Here is an 18,731-nt window from a genome sequence, read left to right as displayed (position 1 = left end):
TGTCTGATCCCACATCCCAAACCCAGGGATAACACAGCCAGGAACACAACAGACACACCCTGCACAAGCTTGGAATGCCATTGAGCATTCATGTTCTGTGGCACCAAGCAGGGGAATCCTAGTTGGAATTATTTTGCTTTCCCGAGTTTCTCAGTCTTTCAGCTGCCACAGCAATTCCAAGGCAGGCAGCAGTACCTACCTGCCAAGACTAAAATTAACTTCACTTTTTCTTTTTAAGCAAAGGACATAATTATGTTACTACCTGGAGTGAGAAATTACATATTACTTCTGCTAACAAGGATGTGAAGTGCACAGAGGGGTACCTGCACTTTCACAGCTGATGGAGAATTTCTGGAACTCGGGGGCTTTCTAATCATGCAGACATTTAAGCATGGAAGTGCTAATGCCTTACTGACAGGTTAGAGAACAGCCAGAATTTCTTTGCTATATTTCCTTTACTATTTCTGTGAGACAGCTGAACTATCCATTCCTTTTCTACAGCATTTTCCAGTGAATGTTTAGGCATCTTTTCACACAAGGCTGACTTAAACTGTGTAACTCACTGCCACAGGATGCAGTGTATGAAAAGCAGCTTTTAATTTAAAAGGCATTTAGTTGAGTTCAAAGCAAAAGCTGCCCCCAGCAGCATTTAAACACAGACATCACTTAAAACCCAAAAAAGTGTTAGAAACATGGGAAGCAAAGGCCATTAAATGGTTAATATTATTGCCCTCTCTCACTGGTCAGCTTTTATAGTCCTACAGATCTCACACATAGAAATACAACATATGGAAATCCAACACACATGAATCATATGAAAAGATTAAAGAGAATTTCTACTGCAAGACATTTATAAAGACAAGACCGAAGTGTGTCTCTTTAAACTAAAACTGCCGAAGACACAGACCCTGAACTATAACTTTTTGCCCTTAACTGGGTTTTTACACCACACACAAGCAAAATTGGCTTTTCTTAGGGTAATTTCTGTGCTAACTGGTCTGTAGAAGCAAAGTGGGAAACCGGCTCACCTTCAGCCTCTTGAGCAGCCACTGCATGAGGCCTTGCTGCGCAGCCTCCGTGCACATCTCTGGCCGGAACTCTGCCATGTTCTCCACAATTCCTGAGAAGAAAGACACAGAAAACAGATGGTTTTCCCCACCAAAAGTTCCTAAGGTCATGTTTCCAGTCTCTCTCGTTCTTACAGTCTTCGGAGATTACAATCCTGAAGGACTGCAAGGAGTGGATGATGGTCTGACTGCCAGCAACAGGAACACCCTGCAATGGTTGTGTGCTGTGCAAAGATCAGGGAGCAGAGAGGCAATTATGTCCTTCCATGAACTGCAAATGTTTTACCACCTGAAAGTTAAATAAATTGTTAAGACAGAAACAAAGTATAGCTCACAGATATGCACACAGTAAATACATGGGCAGTGGAGCACTTTCCTGGAGGTTTTTAAAAGCTGTGTAGATGTGGCACTTTGGGACATGGTTTAGTGGTGGCCTTGGCAGTGCTGGGTTAACAGCTGGACTCGGTGATCTTAGAGAGCTTTACCAGCCTAAACAGTTCTGTGATTGCCTCTGGTGCAGTGCAGTGGTCCACATACCTGCACCTTCCAACACAACTGGGTTGGGAAGAGGCACCTTTCATGCAGCCATGGGACAAATGACAAACTCTGGCTCCAGGGACGAGTGATTCCAAGCTGTGCTTGAATAAAAGCTGCACCAGATCCTGTACTGCAGTGCTGGCACTCCAAGGGGAAAAGAGGAAGGGGGAAAAGGAAGGGGAGGGATAACTCACCACCTTTGGTACAAACCACAGAAAGAAGCAAGGGGCTGTGCAGCAGCCACTTACCCAGGGTGTTGTGGACACCATCAGCCTCCTCTTTCACACTTTCATCCAGGCGCTCTAAATTCTGGACCAACAAGGCCACAACCTGGCCCTCCACCTAAATCCCCGGGGTCATGGGAAAGATAAAAAGATAAGAAATAAGACTGAAAAAAATACGAAGGAGAAAGAATGGGTGGAAGGGTTAATAAATAATAAAAAAATCAGTGAGCCCTACTGAAATACCCTGCCAGACATGATCTGAAGACATGAACAACCCTGCTGTAAAATCTCGAAGGAATCATCACATAAATCTGTCGCTGTGTTTTTCCTAATTAATGAAACAACTTTTGTGTTTCAAATTAAACAGAAAAGCATCAGGAGGTAAACATGCACCTTGTTCACAGTCTTATTTCCTGAACCAGCGCTCAGAATTCTGAAGCACGAGGCTCACAAACCACTGCAGATGGTAGAACTGTCAGCTCTGTGAGCAGCTCCCCTCCCAGCTGGTCACTGCTGCCTGCCTACACTGCTGCTGGACCTTCCACTTAGCAGGTACAAAAAGCTGACAGAACAATGCTCACACCCACAGATCCAAACCCAAGAGCTGAACGATCACCAGCTGAAGTCCTCTATTTAAATCCTGTCAAGACAAATGCACCAAGTTGATTCCAGTGAGTTAAGGAAAACCAGACAGGGCAAGGGGGGAGTCCCTGAATCACAGAGCTCACACCCAAAATATGCCTTTAAAACTGGAATTGGACAGAGTCCAGCTTGACTCTGACAAACTTTCCATTGTGGACATGAGCTTGGACCAGTTTAACAAAATAACATTACCAATTCAAACACTCTTAACCAGCTTTGGGCCCAGTCAATATGTGGAAAAAACACAAATACAGGGTGCTGTGGAATACAGTGCAAGCATCTTCAGATACCCTAGAACCTTTTATCTACTTTCTTTAAAAAAAAAGTAATCTAAAAAGCAGATATGTAAACATTTCTCCCAAGATAGGCCTGACTTGTTTCTTTCAAGGAAGACAATGAAACCTCTAAACATGGCTATTATCAGTGGGCTGGTGACAATGAAAACAGAGAAAGAACTTCACTTGATTTACTACCTCTCCACATATTTTATAGAAAACATCTTCTCTAGCAGCTCCTCTCTCCCATTTCACTCACCCAGAAATCTCCCCACCAAGGCAGAGTAATTAACAACAGCCCAGAGGCCAGCTGGAGAACTGGGCTCTGGGCACCATCATTAACCTTTGGAAAGTAACATTATAGTGACTGGATTGTAGGAGACAACAGGGCAGCCAAACAAAGCAAACAAAAGAAAACCTGTAATTCCCTGTCTTCCAAATTCAACACAATAGTTACAGAACTAGACACAGCCATAGTGACCCTCAAAGGCAGCAATTCACCAGCTCCAAGGTAGGACAAACCTGTAAAACTCATGTTTGGCTGGGCATCACCTCTCTGGAGGGTTTGGTATCCCCGTTCTGCAGCCTGGGAGCAGGAGGCATCCAGCAGAAACACCAGGAAAAAGGGAAATCCATCCTTTTCCAAGAGGTCTGGAGGCACTCAGAGAGTTAACTGTGCAGGGAACACTTAATACCAACCACTGCATCTCCTACCCACCTAGGTAATCTTCTGGGTTGGTTCACTCTCTGTGCCAAAAGGGATTCTTACTTCTGGAGCCTCCTCCACCCTTAAAGTTCATTTGCTCTGCTACAGGGAAACTTTCAAGTTTTTACTTCTTGTTAAGAAAAATATCACACTGTCACCAACAGATGCCCCAGTTCCAGGCCAGATTTTTGGGCTTGAAACAAGAGTTACTGGGTAGAAGACAACCAGTCTCCTGTGCAAGAGGTGAGACTGAAAGATCACAGCAGCATCACTGTCCTTTGGGTAACAGTCCCTGCCACAAACTTCAGTTTTCCATGGGTGAACGCAGGTCACCCTTTTCTGCAAGAGAGAAGGGAAATGCCAAAACAAAGCTCCTGTTTTCAATGGGACACTGTCCAAGTCACAAATATTATTACTTCATTCTCCCTCCCTGCACAAAAAAATCTCCCAGCCCACACAGACTTTGCAATATGACAGTGTTCCTTCCAAAAAAGAAGTGGTGCAACCACCCACTCCCCAAATTCCAGCACTTCACTCAAAACACCCATTGTGGTCTCAGGTTCAGAATAGGCTTCTCCTGGCTATCTCCATCATGATGTTGGCAACACAGACACCCAGAGCTGCAGAAAGCAGGATGGGTCAGTGCTCATTGCTGGGCTGAGGCAGATTTTGAGGCACTGAAATAATCTGGGGTTTCCTACTTACGAGAGCGTCTATGAGGACTTCGGCTCCTTCTTCACTCTCATGGAGAGTATCAATATCAGTCAGCTCTTGCAGCAAGTCAACCACAGCTATGGAAACATGTGCTGGGTATTAAGGACAACCAACAGGGAGGCAGACACATTTAGTACCAATAGCAGATGGCTCTTAGGCCAGCCAGTGTGTTCATGACACGACCCCAAAGCAACTGGCGATACACTACCAGTGAGGTGATACAACGCATTACAACCACAGCAGCAGGGCATGGGATACCAGACACAAGAGTACACAGACTACTGCAGCAGAGCTTCCCCACAAGCACTAAAATTAGGGAATCCGAACAATTAGGAATGATTAAAAAAAAAGTGATTCTGTGCTTACTGGATCAGGCAATTTTACTTTTTCTTCATGGTAGCTACTTGTTTTTTTCAAATCAAACATGCTGGAGTTGGTCTAACAAGGCAACGTCCTGCATTGTCAAGACTGAACACAAGCAAAAAGAAATGAGTTATAATAATGTGATTTGGGTATTCTGCTCTCAGTGATAGCCCCGCTAACCTGCACACACACACACCTAACGAGGGCACTGCCAGCAGCAGGAGCATCACCCCCCTCTGCCCGGCCCAATTAGGGCAGCATGCTCCTCAAACTGCAGCCCTCACAGGAACCGCAGAGCTTCTGCCAGCCCAATTTTCACTCATTAACTCTGGGCTGCATAACACACAGCTCCCCTGCCTGCTGCACAGCTCCCTTGTACGACAAGACGTATTCCAGCTCATTAGACCTACTTCCCTATTCTCTCAGACACACTGATCAATCCCGCCTGCGTCCCAGGGGCAGAGCAGGAGACGTGGTTTTCTGCATGTCCTAAATAACCACTCTTTGATGGATCTCTCTCAAGTGCCCGGGCTGACAAACTGGCTCCCAGGTCTCCTATTTGTGCATTTGCTCAGACACACAAGCAGCAACAGGAAAAGTATTTTCATCTGTCTTTTCTTAGCAAGGTTCAGCCATGGGCTGGGGCTGGCTGGAGAGGTGAGTTCTGCAAGAGAGAGCCTGGACCCTCTGCTGACAAGCTGCAGGCAAGTCACCAGCGTGTCACCTCAGCTAAGTGTCACCTCAGCAGAGTGTCACTGCAGTGACAAAGGCTAATCACAGACTGCACTGCACCAGCAAGAGCAAAACTAGCAAGTCAACAGAAGGGATTCTTACCTTCTCTCTGGCACTCATGGGGCAACTTGCAGAATATTTTGTTCAGCTGTGGGCTCTCACAATGAAAGAGAGACCCCAAAATACTGGGCTTGGGAGAGCAGAGGACCACTGAGATGGTCTGGGGGTTAGTACATGATGGATGTAGAGGACAAATTGAAGGAATGAGGTTTCATCAACTCATGGGAGAAAAAGCTCAAGGAGGAATCATTTGAAGATTTCTGTTTCTCCTGGGTGCTACAAAGACAACTGAACCAGGTTCTTTTGAGAGTGCACAGCACAGAACTCTGCTGAGTTCATCATGCAGGACATTCCTGTCTGGGAAGCTTCTGTTGAGGCCCGCAGTGAGAGTATCAGCTGTCCTATAAAATTTAGGAGACAGTAGAGCAAAGCCTCGCTTGAAGCTTTCATGTCTTTCATTACTAAAATCTTGTCGGTGATCATCTTTCATTCACATGCTTTGTGTAAAACTGTATGAATCATTCAGCAGATTATTTGCTCCCCCTGGACATTGCTTTTGTCTCCTTGCATTAGTCCCTCAAGACACCACATTTAAATCACATCTGAAGAGCCATTTGTTTAGTTCTCTCCTTGAAGAACTCATTTTAAAAATATCTTCCCATTTGTTTTAACAAAACGTCATTAGAAAACTTGAGCTGTATCAATTCAGTTTTATGTCTAGATGCTTCACTTTAATAGTGCTTCTACCCTGTACGTGAGCAGCAGCAGTCTCTGCTTCCAACGGAGCTCAAAACACTTCAGCAGTTTTATAATAAGAAATACAGTTTTCCCAAAATTGCAGTTCTCAGGCCAAATTCCTACCCGTAAACTCACTGACAGGCAAGTTGCAAACTAAATAAAAAGAGTTCACAGTGGAAACCCTGACAAGTCTTTGACAAGGAGCAGTGACCCCAGCACAAAGCTTTCCATGGCTGACAGGACAAAGCAAGCTGTACTCCTGTGCACTTCATCTGGAAAACAGCTCTGCTATCCCAATCAATATTCCCACAATTCCTTTTTTTCCTATGAATGAGAAATTCAGTATAAAAGCGCATAGTACAAAAAAGTCTGCGGTGTTTGGTATAAAATAAATAATTAAACTACAGTAACCACGAAATTGGTTTTGCACGGGAGGAGCCTCCCCCTGTACAACATAAATTGTTAACAGTTATTTGAGAGCCATTTCCTTGCAGATCTTGGATAAGGGAAGCTGTGGGGTTTACTGTTTTGCAGGGACCAGCATTCACCACATCAAGGTTCTACCTGATGCAAGTCAAAATACCCAAACACATAAGCAGTGCTCTCTAATATAAACTGGCATGCAATAAAATATTTATGTTTTGGTTTTAGCTTCTGATCACTGCACCCACTTAGAAAGAATGAATTATGAATTCTCAATAGATGGTGCTGTAAAGAAAAGTGCTAAAAAAGAAAACCAAGATCTGTGCATCAGACCACAACATTCAGATTCAGCACTAACAGGCGTTTTCACATTGTATATTCCAAAACACCTCAGGAAAGCTGGTGTTATCTCCTTCTTTACACATAAAGAAGCAAAGAATAAATTACCTTCCTAAGGCCATGGATCAATAAAAATGGAAAAAGGACTGCTTGAGTCACAGGTCAGCACCCAGTGCCCTTTCCAGGGGGCTTCACTGCTCCCTCCACTCACTGATGTTTTCAGGACACAGACACACAATCTCCCAAGTCATGGAACAATTTTTCAGCTTAATCTGCTATAGAATATTTTACAAGCAAAGCGGGCTAAGCTCTGCTTTTACAGACTGCACAGTGGTGAGCCAGGCATAGTGCCAGCTCCCAGCTGACAGCTAAGCATCAAGGCACCAGGATACTCAAAAAAAGACGCTGTTTTTGATCAACACTACCAAAATGGGAAACTCTTTCTCAGATGCCCTCAGAGCTTCAGAGGCACATGGGCCAGGTGCACAAAGGGATTAGGTTCAGTGACACTAGACCTCACTGAGCATGGAAAGGGATTTGTCTCTGGATATGTACTTAACCAGAGGGGTCACCCATAGCCTTGAGCTCCGCGCACACCAAACTAAAGGTATGGGCACATGAAGACGGCACGTTTACAAACTAAGGCAGGCATGCGGTGAGCTAGTCCAAACAGCTGACAGCCTGACAGCTCAGCTCTCAGCAAGAAGGGGTAAAATAGTTTCATTTTCACTGGGGCTATTCCAGATGAAGTTTGCAGAGTCTGAGATTATTGCTGCTAAGCCCAGGCCTTCACTTCTCCTCTGCTGCTCATCTGTTGACACTCTAACACTGACACTCAAAAACTACATGAAAGGGTCATAAAACAAAAGAGGAGAATAACAGCATTGGAAAAAAATCAGAATCAATATTACTTGAACAAAGAAGGCTTTCACTGGGAAAAAAATCAAAAAAACAACACATAAATTCAGTGTGGTGGAAAGAAGAGGAAAAACATCTACAGGAGCCTGGGAAAGAGGATAAGAGAGATTACAGAAAAGTCTGTAGAAAGCCTCTCCCATGAGAGGGGCTTTAACAACTGAAGGATATCTGTGTTGTCGTGTCCCAGCAGCCCAAGCAGAGACTGCACAGCGTTCAGCTCCACCAGCAGGTGATACAGGCCGGGCATGGTCGCGATCACGTGCATTTCCTGAATGATGTCATTTAAATCCAGTTCCGACTCCATGAACCTGAGGCAAGACAAAAAAGGGTAATAAAAAGGCAAGAAGGGACCACTACCTTCCAGGAGACACCAGGTAGGACTTGTCACCCCAGGTGCACATGGCACTGGCATTTCTATCCTCCCTGTCCGACACCTGCCCCTTGAGGTTTAATCCTGTAGCAGGATAAGCATTTCTACTAGATAACTGACATAGAGTAAATAAGCAGATTTGTTCCAATTCTGTAATTCAGAAAAAAAATTCAAGAAAATATTAAAATCAAGATGCTGTAGCTACACATGAAAAAACCTGCTTATAAAACAAATTCTGCAGAGCGCTGCACCTTTCCTAGGTAGCACATATTGGTATGTGGGTTGCATGAGTCTGAAGTCCATAAAAATAATCTGGGTAATGGAAAGGACAGCAAACTGGACAAAAAATAATGGCATTGAAGTGTAGGAAGAAATCCTTTCATGTGAGTAACAGAACACCTTGAAGGGAGGAAGAGGCTTCTAGAACACAAACACCCCATGTGGCTCTCCGAGCCCATCTAGCCATTCTGCTCATCACAGCACTGGGTGACATGAAATTATTTTCTCCCCACACAGACCTCTGGCAAGCACAACACCTTCACATCAAATGATGGGATGAAACCTTTAATTATTGCTAATCATGGTTTTTGTGCTGCCAGCCATATATTGGCCCCACCACAGACTCAATGAAGCCATTTTTAATTAACAAAGTCAGTTTCAAATAGAATTTAGAAGAACTACAAGGCAATAACTCCTGTTACATAAGCCTTATGTAACTGAAAACATCTCTACATTCCAGTAATTCACTTAGGGCTTACATCTAAAATCAAAGGAAAAAAAGTTAAGCATGGTCTTACTTCTCTGGATTGTCAGGAAACTTGATCCGCAACTCCTGGTTTTTGTAGGATCTCTTCTCAAAGGTTAGAATCATCTTCTTCACTGAACTTTCATCCAAAGGTTCCTCCTGACCAAATCAGAAAAGGCAGAGAGGTGAGCTTTGGATGGCTGGAGAAATACCAGCAATGTGGTGGGACTGTAGCCAGACCCAGGGCCCTTGGAATTCCAGCCAGCTCTGGAATATCACTGCAGAGAGCTGCCAAACACCTTACACACCATCACTACCCACTCCAGCTTGGACCTTGAGCTATTCTTTTACACCTCTTATTACCTGGCACCACCAGTACATATCGAGGCTTTTTTGTTTCCGACAGAGCAAACCTGCACTCACAGCCTGTGCCCACAGAGAGCTTCTCTGCAGAAGTCCCTTGTGCTATTGCTTTTTGTAAGTCTACATTTAACTGCCCTGAATTTATGGTCTTCCGCATTTTCCTCACTTGGATAAGCTTTCACTGCTATCTTAAAGCGTTTTCCTAAAAAAAAAAAAAACCAAATCAATATTCTATTCTAGTATTTTCTCCTTATTTTGTAAATGTTCCTAAGGTGTTTCTCAGCTGGAGTTGTATATCTACTGTACAGCAGCAATGTAACCTCAGCTGCCTCCCTGACACCTACAAACATTTTCCTTAGTTTATGATTTTAATGCACTTCTTTTATTAAAAAATTGATGATATAGATTTCCCTTTGTAGCCTCTTCCTTCTCCTCTGCTTGACTGTGTTACAACCACTGTTTAAGACAAGCTCTCAAAACAAAAACCAAACCAGACAACCTCACATCTTAAGCCGAGTTTTGTGTCCATCCCCTGCTCAGGATTAAATCAAGAGTTGCAACTGGTGTTGAAGATTGTTTGGTCAGTGACTCTAAGCAGCAATCTGGTATGAGAGAGAAAACCTCCATTTCTTCAGCAAACTCCATTACAATAACAACACCAGCTGGAGCCTTTAGTTATTATTGGATTTCCTTCATTCCTTTGCCCAACCTGTCTCATTGCCATCCCACTCATGTCACCACCCCATTCAGCTAATCAATACTACAGTGCCCAAAGCACATTCTTCTTGCAATAGGATTTCAACCCACACATGCTGACACTGCTTCCCTCTATTCCCTTTGATTCTTTGCTTCCTCTAACACATATCACTACAATATCTCCATTAGGATCAGCTTTATATCTTGTATTGAATTTGCATTCAGTATTGCAGTGTCCTACAGATTAGCTTCTTGCCATGAAATTTACTGGGACAAAGCACATTTTAATGGCACTTATATTAACTGCTGTCCAAAGTAATAAACAAGAGATTTGAGTTCTAAAGAAAGCCTGGACTTTCAGCCTTTAAAATGTCTGGCTGGGAGGACTCCACTTGACAAAGATGAGGGACTGGCACACTGCAGGAATCCACAAGACTCTACCCAGTCAGAAGGACTCTTGGTTCTGTCGATTCATCCTCCCTGGAGCTCAAATGCTACAGAAATCCTGCATTATCCTTCCTTGCCATCAGCAACAACTGTCATGGCAATAGCTCAACATCAAAAAAAAAGAGGGAGATTCTTAGAGACAGATGCTGGCAGTGCTGTATACAAAGGACAATGATATTTTACAAAGCTACATGATTCTGCAGTGGTGAATATCACTTGTTTTTTTATCGAAGAGGACACGGGCAGCAGGAAGCAAATATCTTCTAGATTTATACCAATCCATGTGTCACATTTATAAAGTGATTTTTTCCCTGGCCCTTGGCAGAAAGGCCAACACAGCATTGGATTTCTGTCTCCAAGGCTTGAAATCATTTACCCTTGACAGCTGCTACCCCCCTCCTCTGACCCAAGACCTTTCTTGTACAGAAGAATGTTTGTTTATTTGCTGCTGCTGCTGCACAGCTACAAAGAGGGGGAGAAGCTGCATGGTTGGGGGCACTGATGAGAACAATAGTTAGGAAATTGGTTAGAACACAGAAACTGTTTCCTAAAAATATACTTTAGAAGATGATTTGGGTATTCTCAGACCAAACAGATTAGACTTGAAAGCCTTCTCCCTTTTCCCCCGCTTTAAATCTTCAGCTGATATATTTGAGAAATTTGAAATTAATGAACACCCCACAGGGCAGGAAAGCAAACCCACAAACTGAAGCTGTACGAGCACAGGAAAATCACGTTAAGTCTCACCACCTACATAGTAAGAAATGGCAATCACAGAGAAAGGGTTTGGTGTTTGGTTATTTCCACTGCCTCTCCTTTCCCAGAGGACTTACTTCCTCATCTTCCTCTTCTCCATCCCTCTCAATTATTTGAAGGAGTTTCTTCTTCTCATCATCAGTTTCTTCCAGGGCAGCAGACTCCTCTTCCCTAGGACGACCATGTTCTCGGGCACTGGCTTGTTTCCGACGTGCTTTGATTTCCTCTTCCTCTTCATCACGGGGTCTTTTTGTCCCTCTGTTAGGCTGAAGTCAGAGAAATAAAAGGTGAATGAATACAAGTGTTTAGTGACCCTTGCAAACCAGAATACCAATATTAAAAGCCATACTGTGGAAATTCTTACAAGTTGTTTAAAAAATTAGCTTTCGTGACGCTTAACAACTCTAAAAACTGGAAAGGAAATTAATTTAGTGAAGTGGAACATCACATGAGTAGATAAATGCCTCTGCCAAGAGCTGTGTCAACATCCTACCTTCTTTGATCTATGAACACAATTCATGGGAAAATATCTTCATAGACAGCAAGGACGAGGAGTGCACAGACAAGGAGTGGCCGAACAGCCCTGCTCAGTGGGGCACGGCTGCCCATCAAGGAACCCCCATCTGCTGACTCAGCTGAGACAACCCCCCATTTCACAGCCAGCAGACTGATATGCTCAGCAGAGAGCAGGGAAAGATAATTTTTTACCCACAACATATACAAGATTACATTGAATTCCGGCATGCATCCCATTTCACCCCCATCCTTCTGTCTGAAGTTTGCTGATGTGTAAAAGCAGAATCACCCAACTCAGTTGCATTCAGTATTCAGTCCTAGGCAGGACAAAGAGGACTCTGCAGCTCTGAAGGGGCTTGGCACTGGACTATACAGCACCCAAACCATCATGGTTTGCTTGGAACAACCTATTATTTTATTCCACTATTTCTAGCTGATTGTCAAAATTAAAGGTAATTTGCCAAGGACAAGAAAAAGTCCATTAATCCTAATCCCATGTTTTCATTCAGGCAGAAAGGGATAAAAGCCTTTGCAACAGAAGGAAAAACTTTCCCCTCAAAAACTACAAGGACATTAAATTTGTTCTCTCATATTTTTGAAGGACAACCCAGCTGGAACAGGAGTACTCCATGCCCTATAACTACAGCAAAACAAAGCTTAATTCTTTACTATTTAAAAATAAAAATACTTTTACTTTACATCACTGCTCAAGTCACCTGGTAGGTGATTTTGTAACCTCATTAGGTCTAACATGCATCCATCTTAATTTATAAAACACCACCTGGCAGGCAGCCCCCCCCTCTTCTGTTCTGTGGGACCCTTTGTCTAAAATGGCAAAACTCACACCAGGCTTCCATGAACACAGGCCCTGCTTTTAACTGACACTGGGATCCTTCTCGCGTTTGATCCAAATAAAGGTGCAGAGGAAATAAGTGACAGTGTCATTCTCCTGCCAGGTCTGGCACGACTGTGAGCATCAAAACAGGGATTTCCAGCTCCCTGGCAGGTTAGGAACTTTTAGGCTGTAGAGGGCAGTAAACCTTCCAGGCTCATAAGGGAATCCCTCTGTGGTTCCAGCTCCGCTGCACCACAGCACAGCCCAGTACCAATGACAAGCTGGTAAATGATCTGCTCTGCAGAACACGCTGCTTTCGGGAGATGTAAAAAAATACAAAGCCTCCCCCACCCAGCCCTAAAAAGCACATGAGGAGTTAATTATAGTTAAGAAGCAGGCCAGACAGCAGCCTGGCTGAGATCACCTTGTTTTCAGGGTTACCACCTTGTCACCGCTTTAGGGAAGATGCAGAATCAAGTTTCCCAGACAACACATTAGCACAAATCAAAGCTGTAGCTGCTCGCTCCCAGGCAGACCTGTTCAAGCTCTGTTATCTGTCTCCTTTCTCCCTATATCTTCTGTGCCATTTCCATTACGGATGGTACATTCCTGACTTAAAACTCTCCTAAAGTGCCTCCGTGCACTTTTAAAGCAGTTACTCGGCTCATAATTCAATAGCCATGACATGGAAGCATACCCAGGCATTCTGTGAAATGAAAAATTTATTTGCTTGGAGGGTTTTGTGGATTGAGGTTTTTTTTAAGCAGATTCCTATTACTTATCTTCTAGGTACATTAAAATATAATTTCACATAGATCCATTTGGAAACAAACGTGTCATCGACAAAAACCAATAATTCAAACAACCCTGAGCAACCAGCAACCCACTAAAGGAAAGAACAAGGAAACGCTGCTCTTTTAAATGACATCATTGAAAGAAAAATCTCCAGTAAATCCATATTCCTTATGGCACAAGGGTCCCTGCCCTTCCTATGTCCTTCCATTCACTCCTTGCTAATACCCAACTCATTCTAAACCACCTTTGACAGAATAATGTCACAAACAGATACCGCAATTAGTGACATAAATCCTGAAATTTACATCAAAATCTCAACAAGATTTGCCACTGATGTTCCTAATTTGGAATTGGAATCTCATTCCTCACTCTTATTTCTGAACATTAAAAAGGGCCAAAGTTCCTGGTGAGTCTGTAGTGTAATGAAAGGCTGAAGGAGCTGGGGGGAGGTCTGTCAGATGCAAAGTAATGTGTCATGGGAAGGGACTGCATCCCAGAACAAAACCTAAATTAAAACTGCATCATGAAACCCACCCCATTTCCTCTGAGTACACAATTCTCAAGACCAGAATTTACACCCTTGCTTCCATCTCAATTATTTTACCCTTTTTTGTATTTATGCATTGCTGGGGGAGGCGTCTCTAACACATAGCAGAATCATTATGATAAATCATGGAAGTGCCCCGTGTGTGATCATTAACGCTGCCAGCAGCCTGGCAATAGGCAGTAATTGAATTCCAGGCAAATGCTATTAAGCAGGCATTAAGGCTTTGCCTCTCCTTATTGATGTTATGCAAAACCTCGCTAAGAACGTCGCCGTTCCCAACCAGCACTATTAAAGCTACGAAACCAAGGCCCAAGTGGAACACCTGGGTCCTGCTCATTCCACAAGAGATGCACAGTCATGAACAACTGATTTAAGGCAGGCATTAGTTTCTGTTCATTGATTTTCATCTTGGGCTTGCATTTGTGTTTTCCAAAGGACTGTTACCAACCAGCAAGAATTAAGCCCATAGGTTGCTGCACTGAGCCTGGTGTATTTCGCTCAGCAAACACATAGATTGTGTCCAAACACATTTATTTAACCAATTCCACAGCTTCACACACATCTGCACAAGTTCTGCCTTTCTGGTAGGAAAGAGAAAGTTAATCATTTGATAAACAAAATATGGGTTTTTTTACTTAGTTGTGCTAAGGTGAATCTGGCAAGAAGTTGGGATTCATTAGAAAATGTACAAGAAAAGCATTTTTCAGTTGTTTTGTTAGCTAAGCTTAATTCTGTTCCTGTTGAATGCAGAGCATTCACAGTAATTTATTCAGTATGCATTTTCATTTAAATCTAACACTGATAGCACCACACAAAAACCAATGAATACAAAAGGGTTTAAAAAAAGCTACTGTTTATAAAATATGATAAAGTAAACAGAAGCTGGTAATTGGGAAAGGGAGAATTATCTTTCCCTTTCTCTCGTAGTCCTCCTGTACTGGTTGTGTCTGTTAGCTGACATTCCCTGAGCTGACACTGCTTGGGGCCAAGCCTTTGGGTACAGACTTTCTCCACACACACCCGACACAGGTCGTGGTCTCTGCACAGCCAGGTAAGGCTGAGCCTGCCCTCGGTGTGGGCGGCAGGAGCAGCACCCGCCGCGTGTGCCACGCAGGACAGGGAAACAACATCCTAAATCAAAGCACAATAATCTGCCAGCACCCCTGGGCTCCCTCCAAGCAGTGATTGCACATTAATATCAGGGTTAAGCACCCCACAAAATTGGAATACACATTTTTCAGAATCCTGATTGCTTCAGCCTTTGCCAAACATCAGGAAGGTTTAGAGAGGTCTCAGTAGTTTCATATTACTCAGGAAATACTCAGGAGTTTCATATTACTGAGGTATCTGTTTTGTAAGTAACCTCGTTACTGTGAAGCTCACAAATTATTTGTTAATGAAATCTGAAATAAATCTTCATAAATGATACAGCTTCTTCTGTGCCCACATCCCAGCCCGCTCCAAAGAGCCACTCAGAAAGCAGCGCAGCAGCTGTCAGTTTGGGATCCTAAAAACAAGCCCAAATCTCCAGAGGAATCTTCAATAACCTCCTAATTTTGTTTCCAGTGTTTGTGATAAACCAGGCTACCATCAATCTCACTCTTCCATGCTTTTTCTTCCTGAGGCGCGACACACAGCACTTCTAAATGGTGCAGGATCCGAGTGCTAAAAACTGGAAGAACCGGTACCCCAGGAAAATCAGAAATCTCAGACACTCAAGAGCTCCAAAATCACACAAACTGAGGCAAATGCAATGACAGGTGCACACTGTACCCACGTGGATACAGATTATTAATTTCAGAGGGAATGAACCCCTGTGCCTTCCAGCCTCCCTTGTGAGGCTCTGAACCACCCTAGGAGCTCATCAGGGAGGTGCAGGACAGGGATCTTTCTTGATACACTATGGTTTGGTGGCCAAATACAACACATTGGAAGTAAACTAGAGATTCAGTCCCACCCTGTGAGAGCACCAAGACAGCTCTGGCAGCATGAGGCCATACTCCCAGGAGCAGAGTATCCCAAGGGATGAGGCAGACAGCTGAGCCGATGTCAGCTCCTTGTCCACCTGCCGGCAGGAGGAGCTTCTGGGGTAATAATGATGTAAGCAGTCAACAACCAGCCAGCTGAGCTTGCCCCTACCATCAGATGCATCCATTACGTTGCAAATTGACAGCAAATTATCCATACCAGCAGTAGAAATGATGCCGGCAGGAGGAGCTTCTGGGGTAATAATGATGTAAGCAGTCAACAACCAGCTCAGCTGAGCTGCCCCTACCATCAGATGCATCCATTACGTTGCAAATTGACAGCAAATTATCCATACCAGCAGTAGAAATGATGATGTGCCTCCATGGATACCTGGAGATCCATCCCTGTACGCACCGCACTCAACCCCGACAGACAACGGGGAGATCGCCCAGCACAAAGAACTCAGATCTCCCCCCATTAGTTACGGCTTCTTCTGCTATTTGATTTTACTAACATTCCATTAAAAAATTAGCAGTTTGTAATGATCACTCACGGTGATGAAATCTGCCTTTAATGAGAATTCAAATAATCTCCCTTATTCCCTCCCAAGACAACTGAAAGAAGAGTCTGAATAGCCCCGGAGTTGGCTTTGTCCTCCTAATTACCCTCTGTAATCAGAGGCGAAACATGGAGGATCTGGGCAAACAGCAGCAATATTTAATCATCACTTTAGACCATCTGCAACTGTTTTGCAGTAACACGTAAAGTTTATGGATTCCTGAGCTTTGTATAAACGGCCAGGTGCTGTTTAATTGTATTTTTTGTTGCAAGAGCTTTCTTTTCCCATTCTGGCAGACACTTGATGCTGAATTGGTGGCATGGTGCCTGCAGTCTTCCACGCCAAGTTTGGCTCTGAGGGAGAACATCTTCTTGTCGAAGCAAGGGCACAGATTACACATTTAGAGGAGAAAATTCAAAACAGTGTAAGAGAAAAGCAATTATTTTAGGTTGTGCTGAGGGAGGCTGAGAAGACCAACTCATTTGCAGCAAGAGATTAAAATCAGAGAGCTGAGGCACCACACCACCTCCCCGACAGCCGGTGCCACCCCTGCAGCGAGGACAACCAAGGAGACCTTGAGCCAGCCCACACCTCAGCCCAGAGGAGGGAGGCTCCCAAATGCAGGGCTGGAGTGGGCCAGGAGCTGCTGGGCGAGCTGCCAAGCCACCCCACCTGAAGGCAGAGCCTGACCCGAAGGATGGGAGGCAGCAAAATCTGCTGTTTCCAACTATTTTCCCCCACCTCTGAGCCAGAAATGCCCTCACAGATGGGAATCTCATTTTCTCAGAATCAGAGCTATTTGCCTGCCTTCTGCTCCTCCACTTCTTTCACCTGTACTCACCACTGTACCCAATTCTGGAGGTCTGAATTCAGCACCACTGAATTCCAGTGCTCATTCTGAAGCATCACCTCAGCTAGTGACACAAGAACCCCCTGCATTCAGGTGAAAGCCCAGGAGAGCACAGAGCTAAGAGAAATCCTTCAGAAACTATTTCAGCAGTTGGTTGAAAGCTGCAGAATGTTTTTCCCCACAAATAAGAACAATTCCAGCAACAAGAAGTGAAATTAAAATTTAGATACCCTGCAGCTAACCAGCATTTCTTTATCTCACCAGAATACAGCCCCTGCTGTCACAAGCAATCACTCCCTCGCCATGTGGAAAGCTCATCCAAGGGAAAGCTGTACAAAATCCACGTGAGCAAAGCAAAGTGGATGGACTCCAGAGTGGAAGGAATCCTGTGAGTTCACATTCTCAGAGCAAGAGAAAAACCAACTAACAAACCCCCAAACTTGGTTAAAAAATGACAAAGATCAATCAGGTTTACCTCTCTGTGCCTTAACCTGCATCCCAGACATGTAAGGGATGACACTGCTAATCCCCAGCTGGGGGGGAGAAGGCCAAAGAATCAACGGAATGTAAGAAATGAAAATTCTAATTTGATGTTGAGAAATTGCATTTTAAAAAGGCAGAGAAATACAGAAGTGGAACAGATCTCAGAGCAGCAGGGCTCTGCTGTTGGATGCAGCAGGATGCTTGAGACAGAGCAATCCACAGAAAGAAACATCCTGGAGGTTATCAAGGAGGACTTCAGTGGAGCTCTCAAAGACAGACTCCTCTCACAGCCATGCCTCAGACACTTCAATACCATTGGGAAAATTGCTGAGAAACTTCTCAAACCCAACAGCGACTTTCCCTTTCTCCCTGAGCGTCTCCAAACAACACATTTCCAAAGAACAAACATGGAGTGAACAGCAAGACACTCCCTTCACCTTTGTGCCTCACAGAATGAGGGACACCAGGATGGCACCGAGTTCCATAAGGAATCCCGTGCTCTCAGCTCAGGAGCAGACCTGGCCACACACGGCTGATGATGTCTCGGGGTGTTTTCCTCACCCAGGCAAACCCCACGGCTGCACCTGGGCTGAGAACTGAAGCAAAGCCCAACACTATTCCAGCCAAGGCATCAAAACGTTATGGCAATCCGTACCTTCATTCCCTGATCCACAGGGAACACCCTGAATCTGCTCCTGGGACAATAAATCAACACACCTGGTACCTGCACACAACGAGCAATCAGTGACCATAGGGCAAGAGGAAGAAAACGCTCCGAGTAAACGAAAAAGTTTTCCTTTTACAAGGAAAACTTTTAAAAAATATTTTGATAAAAAATGAAATTAAATAGGTTTTGTCATAAAACAGGGAGAAAAACACATGGTGTAACAGCCATGGAACGAGCTCAGGCTTCGCTCCAGGCACAGGCAGGCACCCATCTGCCCATCTGTGGCCGAAACAACACCGGCAAAGCCACGGTCCCGCGGAGTCCCCGGTAACCGGGTCCCACCGGGCACAGCTGCTCCGAAGAGGGGGAGAGACCCCCAAAACTGAGGGCCACTTT

The 18,731-nt window shown here is 44.2% G+C and overlaps 1 protein-coding gene across 1 annotated transcript in view; it reads right to left on the bottom strand.

Moving 5' to 3' along the window:
* CTNNBL1 (catenin beta like 1) overlaps window positions 1–18,731 on the bottom strand; it is a 49,394-nt gene that overhangs the window by 28,537 nt on the left and 2,126 nt on the right. The window contains exons 2-8 of the mRNA XM_017735579.1: window positions 12,348–12,367; window positions 11,193–11,381; window positions 8,906–9,012; window positions 7,907–8,046; window positions 4,157–4,254; window positions 1,853–1,946; window positions 1,029–1,120 (exon numbers count right to left, since the gene is read on the bottom strand). Coding sequence (XP_017591068.1) covers window positions 1,029–1,120; window positions 1,853–1,946; window positions 4,157–4,254; window positions 7,907–8,046; window positions 8,906–9,012; window positions 11,193–11,381; window positions 12,348–12,367 — 740 coding nt within the window. The remainder of the gene's footprint in view (window positions 1–1,028; window positions 1,121–1,852; window positions 1,947–4,156; window positions 4,255–7,906; window positions 8,047–8,905; window positions 9,013–11,192; window positions 11,382–12,347; window positions 12,368–18,731) is intronic.

This window comes from Corvus brachyrhynchos, unplaced genomic scaffold (assembly GCF_000691975.1).
Source record: "Corvus brachyrhynchos isolate BGI_N302 unplaced genomic scaffold, ASM69197v1 scaffold10, whole genome shotgun sequence".
NCBI classification, from domain to species: domain Eukaryota; kingdom Metazoa; phylum Chordata; class Aves; order Passeriformes; family Corvidae; genus Corvus; species Corvus brachyrhynchos.
Note: the sequence above shows the minus strand (reverse complement) of the source record. Positions and strands in the feature narration are given on the sequence as shown.